General features: G+C 37.8%; 1 protein-coding gene across 1 annotated transcript in view; it reads right to left on the reverse strand.

Annotated features, from left to right (window-relative positions):
• Positions 1 to 8,669: 8,669 nt before the first annotated feature.
• Positions 8,670 to 24,163, reverse strand: part of ITGAV (integrin subunit alpha V) — a 40,901-nt gene continuing 25,407 nt past the window's right edge. The window contains exons 16-30 of the mRNA XM_088526985.1: positions 23,812 to 23,870; positions 22,702 to 22,856; positions 22,010 to 22,147; positions 21,357 to 21,424; positions 20,662 to 20,809; positions 19,569 to 19,661; positions 18,456 to 18,535; positions 15,500 to 15,580; positions 14,601 to 14,706; positions 13,572 to 13,730; positions 12,386 to 12,499; positions 10,998 to 11,111; positions 10,798 to 10,905; positions 9,644 to 9,766; positions 8,670 to 9,271 (exon numbers count right to left, since the gene is read on the reverse strand). Of these exons, the coding sequence (XP_088383111.1) occupies positions 9,176 to 9,271; positions 9,644 to 9,766; positions 10,798 to 10,905; positions 10,998 to 11,111; positions 12,386 to 12,499; positions 13,572 to 13,730; positions 14,601 to 14,706; positions 15,500 to 15,580; positions 18,456 to 18,535; positions 19,569 to 19,661; positions 20,662 to 20,809; positions 21,357 to 21,424; positions 22,010 to 22,147; positions 22,702 to 22,856; positions 23,812 to 23,870 (1,642 nt within the window). The 3' untranslated portion in view covers positions 8,670 to 9,175. The remainder of the gene's footprint in view (positions 9,272 to 9,643; positions 9,767 to 10,797; positions 10,906 to 10,997; positions 11,112 to 12,385; positions 12,500 to 13,571; positions 13,731 to 14,600; positions 14,707 to 15,499; positions 15,581 to 18,455; positions 18,536 to 19,568; positions 19,662 to 20,661; positions 20,810 to 21,356; positions 21,425 to 22,009; positions 22,148 to 22,701; positions 22,857 to 23,811; positions 23,871 to 24,163) is intronic.

The following is a 24,163-nucleotide window of genomic DNA, read 5'->3' on the forward strand; positions in this document are numbered from 1 at the left end:
TTAATCCAGGAGATAACTGATCTGTAAAGCTGCGTAATTAGTTTGGACATAACAGAGATATCAAAAGAAAAATGTCAAATGAGAGAAAAGACTGCAAACCAAAACTTTAGCTCTCCATGTTCTCTCCCTCAGGATGTTTTCCTTCCCATCTGCAACACTGGAGTCACAAAAAAATATAGAAAATCTAAATTCAGGCAGATTCCTTCAGCTTGCTTCCAGCAGTGAGGCTGCTGACTGCCCTGGGAGTTCCCAGCACAGGGCCTGCAGCTGTGATATGAATGCGCTCAGGGATCTTCAAAACAGCCCTGTTGAGGCTTCATTCCTCTGCTAGTCTTCTGATGGATGCAGATAATGCAATAAGAACTTATCTTGCCTGCTTTTTGGCAGTATTCCATCAAAAGAGATTATTATAGAAAACAAAAATAGTGTCTGAACTCTGGCCCTTTTTAAAAATTCAAAAATATTGTGGTATCAAAAAATTACACAAATACTTTATGGGAAGTACTTAACAGATCAAAACACGAAGGTATGCAACAACTCTGCTAATAAAAGTTGTATGAGAGTGAGTTAGGCTTTTTTAAAGATAAATCAATACAGGCCTCTTTACATTTATATAAGGGAAAAAATACAAAGATCTTTTAAAATGCTAAAAGACAAGATAAGCGGCAAGATACAGTATCCAGAAAAAGGAATAAAGCTCTAAGTTTACTGAGGATCAGCACAAATAATTATTTCTAACATTCATAAATCAGGCATGATCATGAAAGCTGTGTACTGTAGAGCACTTCCAGGATTCCTATACCTAAAAACCTATAAAGCATAATAAGCAAACGAAGGAAAGCAACAGCAGCTAAGTGCACAGTTATGTAACTGCAGCAACAGTGTTCCAACAGCACTGGTGTCAAATCGAGTGCCAAAATTTTTGTCAGCATTGAAGGCAATAAGGTAATAAAGCATCTTGAAATAAAATCAGTACCTGACACCAAAAAGGATCATCCAGTTATTAAAAAAGGGTCTTCCCCCCGCCTCGCCCAAGATCAAGTAAAATGTGCAACTGCACATGCTGGAAATGGTGACAACATATTTTAATAGGGATTGTTTGGTGATTAATGGTATACTCCTTTGAAAAACTGGATAAGGCAAAAATCATCAGGTCAGAGGAAAAGATGAAAGTCAAACAGCCCCCTCAATGTTCTTTTTAAAAACTTCCATCATTTAAAGTTTTAAAAACACCCAACCAATTAAAAAATGGAATAACAATGCCAAATCAAGGCATTTTAAGGGAATATCAGAAAATCTCAAGTTACCCACCACAAACACACACACACACACACACGACCATTAATTTGGTTTGCATTTTCTACAGAACCTATTTTCTTATTCTACATCTTTAAGAAGTCACAAGCAGAGACCATAATTCAAGATTTTTGCCTCTATTTCCATACCTTGGTGGATTTCTGGAGATTCACTCCAGCAAACCATTAAGCATTTGCCTAAAGCTAAGCACGTTTGATATCTTTTTGAAATCAAATGGAAACAGAGACACATATACATGCCTACTTAAAAAAAAAAAAAACACTGCTAAACATATGCTTAAGCGATTTGCCCATATGGAGTCTTGGTGCTAAAAGGTCTTAAATAATTAATGTTCAAAACCATTTTGAAATTCTTCCATGAAAGGCAACACGATGAGAGAAGGAATGGCTTTATCTCAAATTTGGGCCTTCAGGACCTCAGAACATCATTGTTTTTCCTGTGTTTTGGTGATCAGCAAGAGCCTTACCACCTGCCCCAGTTCTGGCAGTGGGTAACAAGCATGACAGCCAAGCCTGATGCCGAAACAAGCACATTGTTTCCATGCCCAGCACTGCTGCACAAACCCTAGTCTTCCCTCCCTCCTCAGGGGCTCCCCAGCACCACGGCTCTCCACGATGGCAGCCCAGGACGCCCGCACACGGCCTCACACTTTGCACGACACCCATGGCCCTGCATGCGGGACAGGAGCTTCGTGCCGGACACTCAGCCACAGCCGATGGCGAGGCCACACACAAACAACGCAGCAGCCCAGTGTCATCCCCACGACCTGGTGTCACCCCCCGCTCGAGCCGGTGTCACCCGCCTGCAGCCCTTGCAGCAGTAAAGATGGATGCTGGCCGGGCATCCTGAGGCTTGTTTACCGCGAGCTCCCCTGAAGCGCGGCCCCTCCTCGCACCCGCACCAACGGCCGGCCCCAACCGCCCCCAACCGCCGTAACGGCCGCCGGACAGCGCGCAGGGCTGCCCCTCCGCGCACCTGCCCGCGGTCCCCAGCACTGTCGGTACCTGCGGCGGCGGCGGCAGCCCCCGGCAGCGCCGAGCGCTGCTCCTGGGGGCGGCCGCGGGCGGCGAGAGCGGCAGCGGCGGCAGGGGAGAGCAGCCGCCCCCGGAGCAGCAGCAGCAGCAGGAGCAGCGCGGCCGCGAGCGGCGGCGAGGAGCGGCGCCCGCGGCTCCCCGGCATGGCGAGCAGCGGGCGGGCAGCGGCGGCATAGTGCGGGGCGGCGGCTCGCGGCGGCGCCTCCCGCTCCGGCGGCACTGCGGCGGGATGCGGGGTGAGGGATGCGGCCGCCCCCACGCGCGGCGGCGGCAGCGGCCCCCGGCGGGCAGCGGCGCCCCTGCCCCTGGCCCCGCCCCGCGCGTGGCCGTTGACACGCCGCGGGGGGCGGGGCGGCCGTTAACGGCCGGCGGCGGCCGTTGGTCCCGTGCGGAGGCCGCTGCAGGAGGGAGGCGCCGCCGGGGGCTCAGGTGGCCGGCGCGGCCGCGGTGTCGCTGCCAACGAGGCAGGCAGCCTCAGCGTGCGGTGAACATTCACCTTCATCACTAGCCTGCCAAGCGTCACGTTTGTAGAATAAAGGGGGTATATGAACCTACACAGAACAGAGATACACTTATCCACACAGCCTCGCACAGGACCGTTTAAAAATGAATTCCTGTAGCTCACCTGTGGCAGGCATGGGTGTCAGCAAAGCCCAGGGCTGACACCCCAGTGGGGTGAAACTCCAATTCCATCTCCAACTCCAATTTAGCAGGGGCCTCTGCTCAAATTGTGACTTCAGGGCTGCACTGAAAAGATGGGCCCCAGTGAAAATAAGGGCTTTCAAAACTCTCCTCTGGCCTGTTTGACTCAGAGGACCCTAGTGAAGAGAAGTTTTTGAAATCGCAGTAAGGAGGAACATACCATGCCCCACAAAAAAAATCTATTGAGGTGTTCATCCAAATATTCAATAAAATGTAAAGTCTAAGTATTCCTTTCTATATTGAAATTGTAGTGTTCTATACTAAAAATTAACAAAATTATGTTGAGCTATTTAATACTTCAACTAAAGTAACAAGTATGGCTATGAAAGTGTATCCCTTTATTTTGACCATCAAAATATTACTGTCACTCCACTCACAAAACTAGAGTTACTAACTTGAAAAAATGAGAAACTAAGAAATTAATAATATAACAAGAAAAGAAATACTATCTTTTCTAGAATTTTCCTAGTAAAAGGGCAAAAAGTGATCATCTTCCACAGTGATGTAACAACTATGAAAACTGAACAAAATACTACTGGAAAACAGATTTTATATAATGTTGTCTTATGATGATGAGAGAAAATATTTTTAACAGAACTCTTGCTTGTGGGTACAAATACTTTTCACTCGAAATTAATAAATGCTGTAGCAGAGACAGTAAAAGTTGCATGACGTAAACTTTTCATATTTAGCAGATTATTGTGGGTTACAGCCATACATTGGGAAATATTTTCAGATGAATTAAATGCACAGTTAAAAAAAGAGGATTTTAAAAAAGTAATATTCCTGAAAAAGACATTCAGAGAAGATATGTTAATTCAGAGGTATTTTATTCCAAAATTCTTATCACCAAAATCAACATAATACTTACAATAACATTTCTCAAACAATTTATCCAATTATATTTTAAAATTGAATACATATATATAAAAATATAACCTAATAAAGTCATTTTAAATTTGAATTAGGATGAAAGGAATAAGTTGAAAACCACAGCTTAACAGCTATATTTGATATCAAGACAAAATTACTGTGCTAAAATACCCACATATTTCTTTGTGAGATTTATATTTTAGTAAGTATAAGGTGACTTCAAATGCATATTACTCACTTTAAATGTACCAAAGGCCTTTGAGACAAGTTCATAGTTGCTGAAAATATTTCCATTTCTTTTATTAATATATTATATGACTAAGAACCCCAAAATGCAGCAGTCTCGTTAGTAAGTTAATTTTCTGCTTATGCAAACAATGCTAAACTAATTTAATGCACAAGCAAACATCCATGCAAAAAAACAAAACAAAAACAAAAACACCACTAACTTAAAGAAACAAACTCTTAAATTTTCAAAGTATTTGTATCATAATATATCTTTCCTTCAGGGACTAGAAAGGGGCACTTAAACCTGAAGATTTTTTTTTTCCCCTCAGAGTCAAATGCTACATATTCAAGTACTTTGCAAAATCCAAGAGTCCAAGAGTCAAGTTGTTCGCTATTAATACTAAATACTAAGTCACTTCATTTAAGCCTAAATTTCATTTGTTATGATTTTTAGTGAAATTCTAGATACCGCAATCATATGAAACAGTAGTAGCACTACAGACTCAGAGCCATTATTATAGGGTCTCTAGTCAAATTTGCCGCAGAGGACTCCAGAACATTGTGCCTGTTCTCAATAACTCAAGAGTTAGTAATAGATAAGCTTCAGAATATACATTAAGTCTCACCCAATGTGGGTGATCAAAACCTTTCTACACTACTCATTTATCACCTCAATTTAATACCCTGGTGTTGTTAATGTCCTGAAAAATATCAACCACAAACCTGCCAGTTAACCAATGCTACATCACTTATTAAATAAAAATTAGCAAATAACTTGGCAATGAACTAGATGGGATCAGAATGTTATATTGCACTTGAGAATTAGAAGCTAGAGATTGAGTACCAAGAAGTTCAGGTTCCACAGAGGTCAATGAGAATTATCAGAGCTCTGCATGTCATCATGCTGCCCCGCGGGGCATTTCATGGTAGGAGACCAACAACTGAACTAAGGAGTTCTTCCTACCTCAGAAACAGGCAAATGGAGAAACACATACAAACATACCTCACAAAATGCAAAAAAAAAAAAAAACATCTTTGCAGAAGGCTCAGTGAATCTGCAGACTGTCACCTTCCTTTTCATTTGGGATTTCCACTCTCCTTTAAAAAAGGATATTTTTTCCCTCCCTATCAATAGTCACCCATATTGAACACGGAGGGCCTAATTCAAAGACAGTTAAAATTAATGTCAGTTTTTCCATAAAACTACAGAATAGCCTCCACCTGGACTGAAAACAGAAGTTCCTGGATTTTCATTGTGCTAATTTTGCTACCTGTGACTGTTTATAAGGGTGTGAAAAAAACAATACTGCAGCATCTATGCCAGAATAACCATCAGCAGACCAGAATGTTGCAAAATCTGGTCTCTCGTTCCCTCAAAAATGCCACGCTACAAGGCATGCATTTGCTCACTCTTCAGGAGCAGGTCATGGCATTTTTCTGAACACAGATTTATTGCTATACTATTTCAAAAGCACCACGAACATATTGAATACAGCTGAAATATTCAAATTATACCTCTGCATGTTTACTGCTAAGGCTACCTAAGCACAATATTAGAAAGCACTAAGTATTTAAAATGCTTGTTGGCAGTTATAAAGAATGGGCAATTATTACAAACTTTCTTGAAGTTTCATAAGCATTATGTGAATCAAAGATCAACATGTAAATAAAAATATTAAACAGAAGAGTAGGTCATATATAATTCATAAACTAACACATGAATATTTCTCAAAAATCTCAACGTATACTGATAAATCTATTCCATTTGCAGTCATGCTTAAGAATGAATCCAGAATGTAGTAGTGTTTCTGGAAAGAAATGTAAACATATAAACTAGGTTCCTTTTTATATTTTCTAAATATTATTAAATATAGTACCACATAATGCACATTTTGCAATATAAATCACCTGTTTATTTAAGATCACTCTCTCGAAAGAGGACTAGGTCAATGATCTATTAACATACTTGCATTTTATTACACTCACTATATCCATTTTATGCATATCGTTTTTGACTTAGAGGCATTCATTTCACTCCAAAATAAGTTTTTAAAGGTTTATTTAAAAATTTTAGCATTATTAAAACATAAGGACATATCAATGCCTGTGAGCCACTGGGACATCTACGATAACACAAGTGCATGTATATTTTGTAATCTTATTGCCAAATTTAGAATGTAAAACCAAAAATTTCTCTTCATCCTCATCCACGTTCAGAAAAGCACTCTGATTTCTACAGTGGAATTCTACAACTGGAATTTTAAGCTGCATTTGGAGTGTTACATCTGTGCTCATTAGGGAACTTGCATATTGTAATTGTTCTGGCTTTGTTTTTAAAATAGTTAAACTGAAAATTAGTGGACAAAGTAGCAATTACTTTCTAGTATAATGTAAGAAAATAAAAATCACTTAAATAAGTCTTATTTTACATCATTTCAATACACAGAAGAACTTCCGTAGCTACAGCAGTTACCAATAAAGTGTTACCTTTTTATCCCGAAACACAACAAGACGTTTCCAGTTGACACAGTGAAATTAAGATGTAGTTAGCTCTGATGTTAACAAGAATGTGGTGTCCCTTCCCTGTGAGCCAAAGGGATCTTGGCCATGCTTTTATTTCTTCCATCTCCTTATAATGCCTAGATATGCAAGTAGTCTAATGAATTTCAAGTCAACACGGTGTGTACGTGTAATGAAAGCACACACGCAAGATTTAGAGCTCTTACCTGTCTATTGACAGTGTCTTAAGCCTCTTAACTTACTAAGACAGAGTAAAAACCTCTTGCATATAGATAATCAATTGGCAACTTACGTGAACTAAGAGCCTAGAATCCTGTGAAATGAACCTGTGCTTTATAGAAGTCGCATTTTGAGGCAAGGATTAAAGTTCTGTGTTCCTACTGTATTCATAATAACAATACTAGAAGTAAAGACAAGAATGAAACCTTGACCACGCTGAAGACTTTAAAATTCAGTGGAACCAAAATTTTCCCCTATGCCCTCTCATATAAACTAAACTCAAAATAAATTGTCCAAAATAAAAACATGTAAATGGGTAAATATGCAAGCCTATGTGAAGTACACACTGGCCCCCACATTAACTTTGTGCTACTCTATTAATGACTCGAATGGAATCATAGTTCAGCGAAAGAAGTGGACTTAACAGGGAAAGTCATTTGGGGGTTTTAAATCTCAAAGTACACAGAGATGAAAGTTGAATTGAACTGTTCACTTTGCAGACTTTTGGATTTACCAAGCGCTGCAGTATTTAGGAGAGGTGCATCTTGGGTAAATATAATATAAAACCAAACCAAAACAGAGATTTTTGTCCCTCTTAAGAGTTTGTAAACATAGAAACCCCACTGATATAATCATAGTAATAGTGTAAGTCTTCATTTCTGTGTGCGGCTCTATTTGAAGAGTTTATAATGTAGTTTATTCTCTTTTTCAAATGGAGAATAAACATATTCAGGTAAGATTTCTGTTGCACACCTACATGTGGTTACAAGCCAGCTAACCTCCTAGCTAGCAGTGACATGGTTACCAAAATGCACATAGGCCACCTTCCTGCGTTAGTGTAAGAGGCTTCGTTTTACGGGATCAAAGCAAGGGGAAGTAAACTAAAATATATGAACCCTTGGCTTTACCTCACTGAAATTTAGTACATTTAAAAGCCAACAATGAAACAGAAAATACTTAGTGTCTTTTCTGGTAATGAAAGGGAGTCTTTTGTGCAAGATAGCTATTAAACAAGCCAAATCAACCTTTGCTCACGAGCCCCTTTCATGCCGCTGGCTCCGCTCCGCTGGGTCGCCAGGCTCTGCCTTCCAGGGCAGGCAGCAGGGCAGGGCCGAGCGTCGCTGAAGCACCGATGCCATCTAGATACCTTTGGCTGGCAGATAGGGTAGGTTAAACCATCTCTGTAGTACCCAATTCTGCACTTGGGCAAGGTACACTACCAAATACCCGAATTTTTAGCAGCTTTCCCAGGGTGCCTCAGGTAACCTGCCACAAATATTCCCTCTACTGTTCTGCCAGGGATGGAAGTTCAACCCAAGAAAAGGCAACTTTAAGACCTATGGAGGTATGATCCATAGACATAAAGACTATGTATTTTCACATCAGACACATCTTTTGGCGGCTCAAGTCCAACATCTTGCCTTGGCAGTACCTGAATGGATCCACACTCCCAAGAATTCTGTGGGAGCCATCAATCCTGGTCCATGCGAACAGCAGTCTTTGGATCTTGCTCTGCGTCTTCTCACAGGATCTCCTAGGGAGTACAACACCCCCAGCTTTCTCCCTCTCACCTCTGTTTCCATAGCCTCAGTCTCTAAGGTAGGGGACCTACGATTGGGAGAGCAGTCTCAGGGAGTTCAGAGGGGGAACAGGAGACCGTGCAAAACAACAAGATCCCAGGGGATAGATGACCAGGCAGGAAGGGGAAACTGGGGTGCAGAAGAGATCAGAGGGTAATGATTCCACTGAATAGCCTCTTTCATATTTTTTTGGAACAGGAGGAAAAATCATCAGCAAAATTAATGGGTCAAAGAATACTCTTTAGCTTTGTAAAACAAGCTGTGCTCTTTTTTTTTGTGCAACTAGCTTTCATGAGTTGAGAAATTAAGTGTAGTGTACTATGACAAAAATCTATCAAAACATGTAATCCAGAAAGTGTCTGCAGTAGCTGCTGGCTTAAAGAGGGTAAATGGAATTTATGTAGCAAGTCATGCAGAGGCAGACTGAACGGAAAAATGTTGTTGTCTCCTACATCCCAATAAGCAAAATCAAAGCGCTACGCATTACTTACAAATCAGTGCAGATGCATTAGTCACATGTGTCAACATGGTTAATACAAAAGGGAGGGTTTATACACATTGCTCTTATTTTGCAGGTGCCGATACCTTCTGACATCAGCAGCAGCACAGTCACGAGTGTCTTTTCCTCAATAGGGAAACCAGTCTTTGCAACCATGATGAAGGCTTTAAAAGTTTCAGAATGTCTTACAGATAAAACTCTGCTTAAGCTTCTGATGTTCCTTCCCCATTCTCATGGGGCTGCAGTTGTTCTCTTTCTTGTTCTTCTTGAGGTGGTCTCACGCGTTTGAAGAAGCCCATCTGCAATTTGGAGAACAACAAAGAAATTGTGCTACTCTCCTTTTCAAATATATAGGCCCATTCTTTATCTTTCTCATTGCTTTTCAACAGATCCTGTTATTTGAATACTTTTCTTTTACCATATTTTAGTCCTCCAAAACCAATAAATACCAACTGGAAAAATTAAACTAGGTACTTCAGTAGTCTAAGATATCATTTTTAATCAACTTATTGCCAAGGCTGATTTTTTTTTCTTAAATTTATCCGAAAAGTCAAGAGATTCAGATTACTAGGGAGCCAAGGTATTTCTGCAAGTGCTCCTACTATTTGAAGTAATACATCACTAATAAAGGAAAAGAAAACACCACAAAACTCAAATGTTTCAGTACTTACCCTGTACATAACAAGTACTAGAACAGCCAAGAGCAACAATCCTGCTAGGACAGCCAAAATTATAACCCACACTGGCACAGGCATAGGCTGGGGTTGAATGCCCCATGTAATATTTGTAGTAACCTAAAAGAAAAACACAATAAATCACATCCTGCACAGTCATGACAGAGTTCATATTTGCAGTTTAAGTAGCACATATTTTAAAAGTACATGATATAATGTACTTTTAAATGTACAGCACCATTTTTTTTCTCTCCACTGTGTATATATAGCTGTAGACTAACAGAAAATGCATGATGGCTTTTTTGGTCCAAATTTAATAGGAATTGCAAAACGATTAAAATTATGGTGGGGAGGGGAGAGGAAGAGTCTGTGGTCAGTGACAGCAAGGCAGCACGCATTCTGTAAGGTCGGCTATTTTCAGTTGCATAGGATTTTGGACTTCTTTCTTAAAAGACCATATTCCTCAAAACAAATATCAACTCCAAAAGGGTCAGGAGGTTATAAAAAAGTAAATAATAAACATTTGCATTATAAGCTATATTCAATAATAAATGATCACCATCCTTTTCAAGTCCCTTCTTAAAATTTTTTTATAATCTAGTATCTACTAAAAACTTCTACTTTGACAGCCCAGCAGAACAACCCAGTTCCTTTCTGCCTGCACCCTGTCTCCTCTCTCTTGGAAAGTGCACAGATGTCTTTTTGTTCCATGTTCATATAGCACTTTATATAATAGGGGTATGATTCATTATGCAAACTCTATGTACTAGTACAACATAAGAAAACTTTCAAGTCACATATTTCTCTAACAAGGACATTAACAAGAAAATTAGCACTGTTTTTCATTAGCAGTTTTTTCTGTTGGATCAATTAAGTCTTTAAAGCTCCAAATAGTCCATGGCTGAACTCTAGCTTTAACACAAAATACTTTATTTTGCCCTCAATTATATATGTATAAGTGATGGTAATGCATGAAACAAAATGGTCATAAAATTGGCATTAAACCACGTCACAAGCAGCTATTCAGCAACAAATCTATCCCACTGAATAAGAAGATAAATCCAAATATTTATTTTTTACCATTCCTCATTGCTGTATTAATTTCAAAATAATGATGTATGCTAACTCAAACTAGACGTAAAATAACTTACAATTGTAGAATTATGGATATCTTCAAAGGTAAGGTTCTTATAAGGGAATTCTATAACACTGAACGAAGCAGATGATTTGAGAGAGTAAGAGTGATTCTGATTTTCCTTCTGTGTGAGAAAAGCAAAATTAGTATTGAATACAGATGTAAAATTACTTCTTGTATTTCTGAAGCAGGGACAGCCTACACATAGGCACTTACATTCATAAAGGTTTGGGTCCAAAGGCGGGATTTTAAATACAATATTGCACTCTTTCCCCTTTCTAGGTGGCCAACTTGACAGACTATCTTTAAGCAATCAGCAGTTCCACAGCCCTGTGTATAAAAATAGGAAGAACATTTCAACAGTTAATATCTTTGAAGAGTTATCGATAGCATTCTTTTTTCATAAACATATTTCATTATCCTGTTTTCTGTGCAGGACAGAGCTCCATAAACCACTGAAGTGTCTTAAGTAAAACCCAGTATTGAACAGTTACTTGTAGTAGTCGTCCATAAGTGTATTGAGAAAACTAGTTTTAGATGTTTGGATCCCAAAGCTGAAACATCTGACAGCAGTTTTATATCATGTACTTCATTTATATGTTTAGAAAGAAATTCTGTAGCATTGGGTGGGTCGTAATTTCAGATCATTCATATTACCATCCTTGTATATGAAAAAGATTTTTTTTTAATAGGAAAACTAATGGCAATTGACTGTACTGCCTGCCAACAACCACATGCTCTGTTGCATGCAGCAATAGACTTCAAATAAGATGACTGACCTAATCTATAAGTCATGTTTATGACTTGGGAAGCCTGAGGGGCCTTTTTCAACCACATTTCCATTGAAGTATTTACGATAATATCGATGACACCATCAGTATTTCAGGAAGAAAGCAGAGCAAAACAAGGCGTTCTACCTGTGGTTTCAGTTATCCTATAGACAAAAGCACTGTAGAGTATAAGCACAGTTGCTGGTATAGCACAACTCAGTGGAATGCACTGTTGTCAATGCTGTGTATAACCTCTGCGGTGAGGTCCTGCTGAGCCTCTGGGATGATCAGGCAAAAAACCAAGTTCATTCTTGTGCTAAAAGCAAACAAAGCAACCCACGACCCTTCAGCAAAGCATTTGTAAGAAATGCATGCTTGCAGCTTCTCAGGAAGATGGAAGTCCTCTGAACAAGCATACATCACCTGTAATTTGTAGCTGATTGCAGCACTCGCCTATTTCATCCTGGTTAACCTCTTTTATTGCACTTCCCCTTCCAACTATCATTTTTCCAAAACGGCACAATATGGAAGACTGACACTGAATTAAGTGCTCAGCTTGGATTTTTCTGTTTTTGAAGTACAAAACTAATAACAGCACGAACTTAAGGCATATGACTAATAATAGGTAGCAGAGCGTCTCATCAGCAAACCACTCTGAGGAAAACTCATGCACGCTAAAAAATAAACAAAAACGGAACGTGCACATGACTTTTTGTCTATTATTCTTTCAGATACAGAAAAATCTCTAGAGCATTTTCTGAAATGACACTGCCTCTCTCGCTTCTTCATTAAATAAAGCAACTTGTAATCAACATATCAACATCCACATCTTACCAAAGTATGAACGTCTCCCTCAAAGGCTGTTAAATCCCTTCGACTGATACGATGGCCACGATTATCTTCCCTATTAAGTGTTTCATTCTTATCCTCATCTTTAGGAGCAGAAATCTAGGATACACCAAGCAAACCGAAGTAATGTTAGTTATTGCATTTAGATACCTGTAAACTTCAAAGTTAAACTACTAGGTCAAGAAAATATATACCCGATAAGTTTTTTTTTTTTCCTTTCTCTCTTAACTAATGCTTGCAATTCTTCAGAACCTACCTTCATCTACAGCTGTAATTAAAATGTTATTTGTTGCCTTTTCTAGATCACTGATGCAAATTTCTAATGAGATCTAATGCAGTATCTTAAGTGTCCTACTTCTTCAAATCCAAAATTTTCATTTATCATCCCCAAACCACTTCAATTAATAAAGTGTTTTTCATTTTCATGTGTAGAAAGCACATAAAAATACTCTTAAGCCACAGTAAAAGCTTTTTGTAATTTTGTAATCTTTGCTAAAATGGTTTTCTTCAACATTTTTAGCTCTATAATAAATAATACTAGCAAGATACAGTGCACTGATATACATGTGTGAGTGTACGGACACAGACAAATATACAAACTCTTTTAGGAGGGCCTTGAAACAGAATACAATAGGTTTCTTAAATTATTTCAGTAATCTTAATTTCCCAGGTCAAATTGCAAATTCACATATGAGACTAGGCAGAGGCTGGCTAATCTTCTTCTACATAAAAAATAAAAGAAAAATTGTGAAAAGTTGTGAAAATATATTACAAATCGTAAAGCAAAAGCACAGGGAATTTAAATTGACAGTAAAGATGCTTTCTAATTATCAAAGATGTTAATTTTCTTCTAGGAAATAAATCCAATAAGACTTATATAAACAACCTAAAAGTGTTTGGAATGTTTTAAGACCAGGTAATTCCACTGCTTCCAACTGGAAAGCCCTACAGCACAGTTTTCAGTAACAAAACAGAAGGAAATGGGAGTGCACAATCTTGTTCACCTTGACACATTTGACAAGGACTGTCAAACAACGCACTCGCTCTCTGTAGTAACAGATGGAAACCCAACTCAGTCAGTCATATCTTCTCTCAGGGGTTTGTGCATTTTTACTGTGTTTTCAAATCAAAAAGCAGCCACCATTTAAACAAAAGGAAAAGTCCCGATTACCTTAATTTTCAATGGGTTGATCTCTATATCAGAAGTGCAGTTCATAGGACCATCGATTTCATACTGAACAATATACAACAGCGTGTCGTTTTTATATTTGTAAGGCCACTGTAGCGTCATCATCACCTTACTGAAAGCACTCGGGCCATTGTTTCTCAGCTGGTGACGAAAATAAAATCAACGGACATGAAAACCAATGCCACCTTTTTTGTTAAAACACTTACAGTAGCTAAGTTTGTATTTGAGCCGTAAATGACGCTGAAAGGAAGACTGTGTTACTGCAATAGCACCTCACTTCTACTTAAAATGGAAACTAAACTTTAAGTCCCTCAATAGCAAAATCTCTGCTTCTCTACTTTGATAAAAATTACTTTCAAGAAAAGGTATGGAAACAACTTTTTGCTTTGAAAAAAATTAGTTTTTATTTTGTAGCATACTGCATGAAGTTACAGCCACTGTATGTTCCAGCCAAGATACTCTGAACATGTATTGATAATTTTCTTTAGATAAATTGTATCTTATAACTATAGAATAACTCTTACTGTTCACACAGCTCTCAATAGGTTTTGTTTAATTAAACAATCAAGATTAAAGCTTGATCATTCTTTTGAAGAAATTTTAAATAATTTTTCACGGCAAAAGTTCTTTGTGATAATGATTCAGAGCAGTTGGAATGCAAATGAGGATCATGAATATTTTATATCCATGGATCATTTTTGTGTTCTAGTTATTTCAGATATTTTATCTAGATTTCGAAGGGCTAGATAAATCTTACAGACCATAAAACATGACTAATGATGTAAAATATCAGTGTCTTGTGCTCAATTGCTCTTGCTACACTAATTGAGAGCATTCTCACGCTTCTTGGAAGTACCAATGACTGACCCAGTATAAAAAGTCTTTGTTTTGAACAAGAACAAAAGGGAGAAGAAAAATGCTGACTCTATAGAAAAGTTATGCCCAAATATATTTTTCTTTTATTTTTGTTTAAAGTCACAAAATTGACACTGACATGAGTAGCATGCATACCTCATAGATGTGCTGAACTAGAGGCCCTATATCATCCTCTGTTTCTGGATGTTCCTTGGGCTGCCAATTTGCAATAGGAAGGAATATGTGATCAGGAGACGACACACTAAATGGAGTGAACAAGTAGTTACTTAGTTATTATCAAGCATGAAACATTAGATGCAATTCTTTAGAAACCACCCTCCCAAAAATGCATGCCTAAAATTGGATCTCCAGTTTTTCATCGAATTTGATCAGTATCATCACCAGAATAATATAGCTGGCAATAACACCTTTTAGCAGTTCCCCTCTCACAACCCTCAAAAACATTAATCAAATTGTATCACAAGGAACGAACAATAAATGTCATGGAAATTTAAGAAAAATGATGACTTGAGTATCTGAGTTAACTGGCTAAACAAGAGAATTGTATAGCTTATAGGTATGAAGTGATAATTTCTAATAAGTAGTAGTAGCACAGGTAACGGAGGCATTACACTATCACACCGTGCTGAAGACTGAACAAGGCGAATTCACTGCAAACTTCTCTCTAGCAGTTTGGTTTTAGAACATGTTTGGAAATTTTTGGATGAAAACCCAGTTTGTGGAGGAGGAAAGCAATCTGGAGAAACGTGTACAATGTTTTTGCAAGAGAGGTCTTCTTTTTCTAGAGAAAGTTTTCATAAAAAAAAGCAAACCTTTTTCAAAATCGTTTCATAATTAATATTTTAAAGACCACGAGCTGACTAATAATATTCACATTTCTCTATGATTAAAGCTTCTCCTTTTTCATGAAAACTTAGACAAATCCGAAAGCTTATAAGGTTATTAATTATGCATATATGTATGTGTGTGTGTATATACGTGGTATGTGTGCAAGCTCACTTGAGAAAGACATTTAAAACAGTATCAATGCTTACCCTCTAATTTCAACGGCTGCTAAAATGGCAAGGTCAACCTGATAGGATGCTACTGGACTTAGATTGTCATACAGATTGGAGCTGCAAAAAGAAAAAAAAAATGTTCAGTGCAGCAAAAGAACTGAGTGTGTATATATAATTGTATGTGACACCATAGCATGATTCCTGAGTCACTGTTGGAAGGCAAATACACTACATGCTGAGAAGGAGGATGTACTCTGTTTCAACAGCTCCTTTCTTACACGTGTGACCACGCTCCTCGCAGTGCAATCTGGATTTCCCTCAGCAGAGGGGCATCAATGTACAATGTAAAATGGCTGCTGGCTCCTTAGCTGTGACACACAAAGAAATTCAAGTGGTAGTGATGTGGCACAGCATCAGCTCTACAGCTAGCATGGCCTTATGGTCCACTTTAGAGCACTTGTTTTGACCAGGGGCTTATGCGGCTTCCAAGTAATCCTGAGGCCAAAAAATATGAGGGCTATTTTTGTCTACTCCTCTTCAGAAAATCTCAAAAGAGTAAATGTCTGATTCAAAACAGTTCAAAATGTCAGATTCCCACACTTTAGCTCTATCAAGAGATATGCCACATCTCAAAGCAGGTAGAAACAGTTGCGCATAAATTCTTTTGGACTTTTTATATGTAGAGACCTCCTGCTACCCTTGCCAAGAAACTGGCACGTCCTTAATCACATCCCACTGTCAGCCCAACCATACCCACTGCCTTTAGAAAGGTCTTCCCGAAGCCTCTGCTTTCTTGGCTGCTGTTGTAGTCAAAAAAATATTTACAACAAGTAAATACCTCAGCCTTCAGCGACGGAACTTGTTCTGCCTGGAATTGACAGAGCTTTGGAAATCTAGCTCTGTGAGTTTAAGACAACTAAGCATGATCTTTAAAACCTCTTTAAGATAATACCTGTCACTATAAACTGTGATTACTATGTTTGATTGCATCACTTGTGTTGGAGACTGCTACTTAAGCGCCTGATCTTGAAAGACAGCAAAATAGACAGATGGGCTCCAAAGATTATTTCCTTGTTCCTAACTCTTATCCACTATAAAGTATCCTCCCAGGCCCAAGGGACAAGAGCATGGTATTTACAGAATAGAAAATCTTCAGCAGGGACACTGAAAGAGACAATGTGTTAAAAAAAAAAAAAAAAAATCACTGTATATTGGAACCTATCATCAGGTAAAGAGAGTCCTTGATTTGTGGGCCTTTCTGGGCCACAAAGGACACTGACTAACGGTAGCTTGGTAGGAAATCCAATTTTTGCAGAAATACAAGACAAACCAGCTTAAGAGAGGGCACCCAAACTGTGTTAAAAGCCAGCTACAAGTCATGCAACTCTGAAGCTGAGGTCCAAAGCAGCAGCCTTGTGATCTTCTATGAGGAGAATTTAGACAGTACTGTGACTTCAAATGAGGTGAAGGCATATAATATCCAAGTAGAATATACCTGATACACTTGGTTTGCAGAATTGAACAAGTTACTAATATTGTAGGCTTTTTCTCCAATTCTATTGAAGCCATTTTTAGTTTATTGCATTCTCGCAACTTTACATATCAGCAAGATATATTCATCTCTCTCTCTTACAATACATTTTATTACACATATAATTCTATATTTTATATTAAGACTGCTGATTTTCTCACAGATTTGTTAAAAGCTTAGAGTTGAAATGAGAGTAAGATGGATCTCATGGCTGTGTCAAGAGGCACAATGATACATGGCAGTCAGAAGTCATGTAAGGAAATTCCTTCAAATTAGAAGGGGAAAGTGTTACAGGAATTCCCTTTCTCTTCCATGAGAAGAATAGCGTGATTAAGTCAACTCTAAGAAATCCTTCAATGACTATTTTTTAATCTCACAGTGAAAAGTGGCTAGTGATCGCTCCTAGCCTAAAAGAGAAGCCAGAGGTTCAGGAGAGGATCACTTTCTGCAAAGAAGACCTGGCAGCACATTTTGCTGGCATAGCTTGCTAGCTTGATGGAGAGGAGGGAGAAAAAAAATAATAGCAATGCAAGATCAAAGAGGTATTTATTGGTGCCAATGCCTTTGATCACCAGGGCGAAACCCTGCATCATTAAAACAGAACAACGGAGTTGAAGTTATTTAACCCTTGTAGATGAAAAATGGATATGTGGATGAGAGTAATTTACTCACTGCATAAGAAAGATTAAGCCTCTAAATGTGAAGAAAAGGCTTTTAATCCATCACAGGGCAAAAAAGGATGTATTTACAGCTACACTGTCAGTTAAGTGGCATAAAAATCTTTATTGGGTAAAGAAATTCCTATTGTTCCTAACTCTAAATCTTAAATATTTTCTGTAGTAAATCAATACTTATGTAAAGAAAGTGATGTCATATTTACCAGAATTTGTTTGTTTCATTTAACTTTTAAACTATATAGCGACTATATGATGCATCTAAAACTTTTCATTACAGAGTGCTTCTACTCACTGAATGTGCAATGCCCCCTCCGAAAAGCTTAACCTCCCGTCCTTAAAATACACAATTTTACATCCTCAGAAGAACTGCAGTGTCAAAACATCAGATTTGAAACAGTGAGATGAGAAACGCAAAGACACAAGTTTTTCTGTGGCACTACACAAGTGGTCAGAGATCAGAACAATAAGCAATACAAAAATACAAAGTGTTCTTTGAAATATTTGAAATGGTTTTGTCATTACTAACACAGCAGTATTTCACTTGTGTCTTAGGGAGTCTAAAAGTTGAAAGCAAAAGAAACTGCATTGAAACATAAAATTGGATCTTCACATATTTTTTCTATATTTTAGAAAACACAAGTCATAAAAATGAGTTCATTTTTTAAAAACATTTCAGAGCAAAATCCAGAGAGTTACTCTAGAGTGAAATTCTAACTGGCATTCACAGTCTACTGATTTAGCATGTTATCTACCAGGAGGTGTGCATCTGCACACATTTCCCTACCTTCTGATTTGCAGGTCAAACTTCACCGAGGTATCCATTTCCGACTGCTGGTGCACGCTGAAACGCAGGCCAGCTAAGAGCTTGAGGGAAAAAAGGCACCACGGATCAGTGGAAACACAATAAAATACACTGCAAAAGCTTCTCAAGTACAAACAGCTGACAATGAAATCACACAAGGCATGTGGTCAGGAAAGACGACAGATTGAATTGGCAACTGAAACTCATCCAATTCACCAGGGCTATCTTTCTCACTACAGGCTTTAGCTAAAATATTGCTGCCATAAAATAGATGCGTAGAGTATACATCATCCTCATTCCCATTTTTGCCTACAACAACTGAGCCTTTTCTCAGAGGCTGGCACCAAGTCCGGCAGTTTGGAGAACAGCACAGTTCAAAAGTTCGAAAATTCACAGTTCACAAGGTTGGTTCTAACTCAGTGCACAATAGTGCTTTAATATCTGTGCAGTTCAGCGTGATATACTTCAAAAGAGGTTGGAAATTCTATTTATTCCGCCTTTACAAAATGTTTATTGGAGGAAAAATTCTCAAAGCATTTTTAATTGTATTGATTTTTGCTTTATTTCCTCAGAAAGTTACACCTATTAGGTCATATTATGCCTCAGTGACTCACTTTTAAGAGAGCTCAACTCTTCTAAATTCAGCTACATTTGATGGGAAGTGCAAGGATTTTAACTAGACAAAATTGACTTTCCCGAACACTGGCAAGAGTGTTTCCACAGTGAGAAAGATGCATTATGTGCTTGCTTACTCTATACTAAACAAACAAACAAAAACAAACAAAAATCCACATTACATAGAACTAAAGATACAAAATTATGAGGGATCAAATCTCAGTAATTACACTATTAATTGAACTACTAATTTACCATAAAACTAATTTCAGACTTTAATTTAGTTGAAAATTTGAAATGAGTTAGTGTTTATACTGAATTTACTTTGGTTTTGGTTAAATGTGGATGGCTGAATGTCAGATAGCGTATTTATCTTGTACTTGTACGAGTAAATACCCTGCCCAAACCCTACTGTGGTTAAGAAAAGCACAAGCTGCACTCCAGTTTGAAACACGAGGTACCTGCTGGACCAAATCTTACCTTAGTTCCTGCTTTCATGGGATTTCCCAGGTCACAAACTACCATGCGAGTTTGATTCTCAGTTTTAAATGCACACGACAGTCTTGCTAAATCCTGCAATAAGGTGAAAGAAATAGTAAGAAATGTCATTCTTTACCTCTTGGCACCCCTATTAAGGTCTGGAAAAGTTCCAGGCATATTGCACTAATTTTAATGGAATTTCTCAAGTACTGAACAGATTCAACAAAATACAAAGGTGAAAGTCTTCATGGAAACGTTGAAACAAGACAGATATTCTTTCCAGGGTTATACAATAAGATACTCAATACTCCTATGTTGGACAGCACTTATGATTTTGGCAGCTTAAAGCATTTCTCTGTTTGATTCTTTAAAACCTATTTGAATAGATTCTGGTATCTAGGCAAGGGTTAAAACTCTTCATAGGAAAATAACAATTGGAAAGCAAAACAATATGAATATATCACTAGCTTACTCAAAAAGAGCTCAAGAGATTTTGAATAAATACACAGGGCAAACACATCTAGGGACTGATAAGCCACACCAGCCTAGAGATCCATGAGACCTAGAGCAACAAAGGCAAACTTTGGTCAATCAATCAAGCAGAGGCATGGTCCAAAATATATGAAGAACGTTGCACCTGAAGTGATTTTTAAAGGCTTTCAAATACGTTTTTCCTTCCCATTTTCTTTTAAAAGGCCAGCTGTTGCTTTAACAATGGAAGATAAGTTGCGTCATCCCAAATAAGAGTTGTTTTAGTGCCTTAAATAAACCTAAGTCTCACTATTCAGAGTAGCTGTGCAACAGAAATTTGGGGAAGGAGCCTTGGGGAGACTGATGACTAACAGGCCACAACGTACAAGCTAGCAGGAAGAGCAATGTTGAATATCTGAAAAGGCACATAATAATTTTCCCCTTATATATGGATTTTTCAGATGTATAAAATGATCATAAAACTGGAACCATCAGGCAGGCGTCATGGCTTGGATTCATGGAATGGAGCTTAAACACCACTATTAAGGGATCCCTTTCTGCAGGCTTCCAGCAGCAACTGAAAAAATGACTCTTCAAAGAAGAAAGTTAGTTGGACTTCTACCTCTCTGTTACGAACAACACCAACGAAGTCTGCTTGGGGTGGAACGATGACGAAGAGTTCTGCTTCATAGGCTCCTTCCCCTTGATTCTGAGCACTGACAGTTAGTGTCAAAGGATTGTCATCACCAATATAGATCTGCTTCTGGTCACTGCATGAGAAAAAAATTGTACATGCACTGATGTTAGACATTTCTTAAACATTTACATGGATACATATGCTCATGAATTCTATTACACAGATACATGTGCACATGCTACAGCTGAAGGCATAAAAAACAGCTAATGTTTGTGAGTAAAGGTATTACATGAAAAAGGGCTTTGGGCAAACAAAACAGAACACATCTAGCCCCAGGAAGGGACTTAGTTTCCTTTTCCAGATTTACTATTAGGTTAGAAAAGATATTATCACCACCAACATGCTTTTGTCATACATGTAACAACATAACCCTCATCTGTACCCAGCTGAGGGGGTGACCCCTGTTCACTGCTTTATGCCTCCAGCTAGCATTAAATAATGAAATGGCAGTGCAATTGCAACTAACACTGTTTTGCAAACATATGAACAGAATAGTATGCATGCACCTTGATAATCATAGTATTTGAAAGGGACTTGTTCTTCCTGGTGACATGCTGATGACATGGTTACAAACCAGAACGTGAGTTTTCCTTAAAAGAAGAAAAATATTCCTTATTTACCTCTTTACCGAAACCTCCAGCTTTGGTTTGCAGATATTATCATCGCCACAATCCAGCAGAATATATGCCTATGCAAAAAATGTATGAACATGGGTTTTAGTACTTCCTGCATTGGTTTTAACATACAATTCCAACAATATTATTTCATGACTAAATCAGAGATTTTCTGAATAGCTGATTATGAATTATCTTCAGATTATCAGACCTAAAACAGAAGAGAACACATGGATTTTTTATATATGTGGAGTACCCTTCCCAATCCTGCAACAGCATGGTTGTCTCCATATCTTAAATTTATTTACCACACTTGCACTAATCCACTCACTTTCAGTTTCATCTCCACTATCCACTTTACAAACAAGTGTGTAAAAATTCTCTGTATAAAGGGCAAAAATGAAAAAGAAAGCTGTGTTCACACAGGGGTAAGTAGATAAAATGCAGAGCAACAGAATGAGGAATGGATGAAACCATCACCCTTCAAGATTAACACCTTCAATACTAATTTAGTATCTTTTCTCTAGGAAACTGTTAGTTAGTATGTGTGAAAAAGTAGCTAAGCACTAAATAATAATTTAAAGGAGATAGAAGAAAAAACTATTAAAAGCTGAAAATGTGTCCTGTGTTCTTCAACACAGGTCCTCTAAGAAATATACCTGTCTACTCATATTAGCAGGAGTGAACTGGTTGAGGATAGGAGTCAATCCTGTTGCATCGGCAGCTGTTCTGTAATCAAGACGGTATTCCATAAAAATAGTAATGGGAGTCAGTTTGTCTCTAAATTCAGATTCATCCTGAGGAAACCAAAAAAATTGCAATTAAAAAAAAATTGTACAAAACCAAAACAGCCTTACAAATTCAACACTCTATATTTAGCTAACAGACATTCCAACATTAATACTGGTAGTATTTCAGTTTATTGTTCATGTTGTTGTAGCAGAAGTGAGGAAGTCAAGACAGCATTAGAATATCTATTTTCTTCTCCATCTTTCTCTTACCTCTAAAGTAATAGAGTCTCTGCTTATTGATTTTTATGTTCCTTGTAAATTATAATTAATTAATTTTGTGTCTAGATGACTTGTCCAAGGAGACCCTAACTAGGGTCGGAATTGGATTTCCAATTCACTTACAGACCAGGATCTTAATCACAACAGCAACCATCCTTCACCCTCTGACAGCACATGAAATCCAGCACCAACATAATGTGTTTTAAAAATTTTAGTTTTATCCACTGGGTATGAAGTTTCTTAAACATCTATTGTTCTGTGGATTTTAGTCACTCTACCAAGAAACTTGTAACAGACATTACACCAAAAATGATTTCCTTAAAACACAAGTGGCTACTTACCCTCAAAAAGGCATCTAGCTCTTCACAGTTCATTTTGCCTCCCTTTGTAATAGTCATGTTCTTAGAGTGGCTAGGCTGTCTGCTGTGGAGAAACAGAGCTCTCCTTATAGCGCCCTTCTGTTTGAGTTTATCCAACAGCAGTTCCACTTGGAAATCTGTCAAATCCAAAGCATTTATGTTAGGGATATTTCATCCACTTGAACACAAAACAGATTCCAATGAGAAAATGAGTTTAAAATTGAGTTCGTCTATAACGAAAACCTAACACTTGTAATTTTTAAAACCTCCAGTTCTTCCAATATGAAGTCTGTTACTACCTTGCTTATTGATACAGTTACTAAAAAGCATCACCACTGACCTAAGATTGGATTTCACTCTTCGCTTAAAATTTAGAAGCACATTATTGGGTTTATAATTACTTTGGAACTGCAAAAAAATGTAAATTAAAGCTTTTTTTCAGAAAAAGTTAATGCAGTATCACAAATACAATTTACATTATTGAATTCCATTGCTAATCTAATTACTTGAAATATTTAATATAGGTAATGAAATTTAAAATATGCAACAGATGTTTATATGAATGTTGCCAGATCAAACCTCCTTTTCCCATGCCATAGCAAAAACAAGGGATTTATAATCAACAGACAAAAGTTGATTGTAGCAGACAGCCTGCTACACTACAAAACCTCTTAGAGAAAACTTAAAAGCCTATCTGAAACAACCTTTTTCGGCTTCTGACCAAGACATATGAATGAAATCAATCAGAAGCTGGCAATTTCAACAGAAATTAGACAAGTCCTGATTTTCTGTGGCTTGTCCATGCTTTTAGGGACCAATACTGTACACATTTGAATATGCTTAACTGAAGCTCCCCAATCACCAAGGGCTGATATTAATTTTCTAAAGTTAATAAATTAATGATGAAAGTTGATGAATGATCATAATGATAAGCTAATGAATGAGTTAATGATGAAAACAGTTACTTAACTGGCAAGACTGTGCTGTAAATGACAGACAGTTGTTTCAATATTTGAGAAGAATACTGATTGATGCTCATATTTGCAAGTGATATCAAAAGACTTAAAAGTTTTCAAACTAAGTGGAACTTACTAAGCGAGTTAGGAAGTTTTCCTTTGCCATCCGCTTTTAAGCAGAACTTCACTTTAAAGCTGTTTTGGAGGAAAACAGAAAATTAATTAAAAATACACTTTGCAAATGTTTTTTTCTCCTGTTATTCTAAAATTATTTACTGGTCAAATGTACTTTCTCCTGAGACTCTAGCTCACTACCAAAATCTATTTGCCATAGGTGGGAGAAAAATTAGAACCTGATAATAACAGAGGGTAATGCAAGCAATGCAAAAAATGGAGTGTTGATTCATGTACAAATAGTGAAGCAGTGAAGCTTCACTAGTGAACATGTGAAGCAGTGTTTATTCCTAAAAAAATGTGTATCATTTATT

Source organism: Tinamus guttatus, unplaced genomic scaffold (assembly GCF_059628265.1).
Source record: "Tinamus guttatus ecotype Peru unplaced genomic scaffold, ASM5962826v1 Tinamus_guttatus_pri_ptg000260l, whole genome shotgun sequence".
In the NCBI taxonomy this organism is placed as follows: Eukaryota; Metazoa; Chordata; class Aves; order Tinamiformes; family Tinamidae; genus Tinamus; species Tinamus guttatus.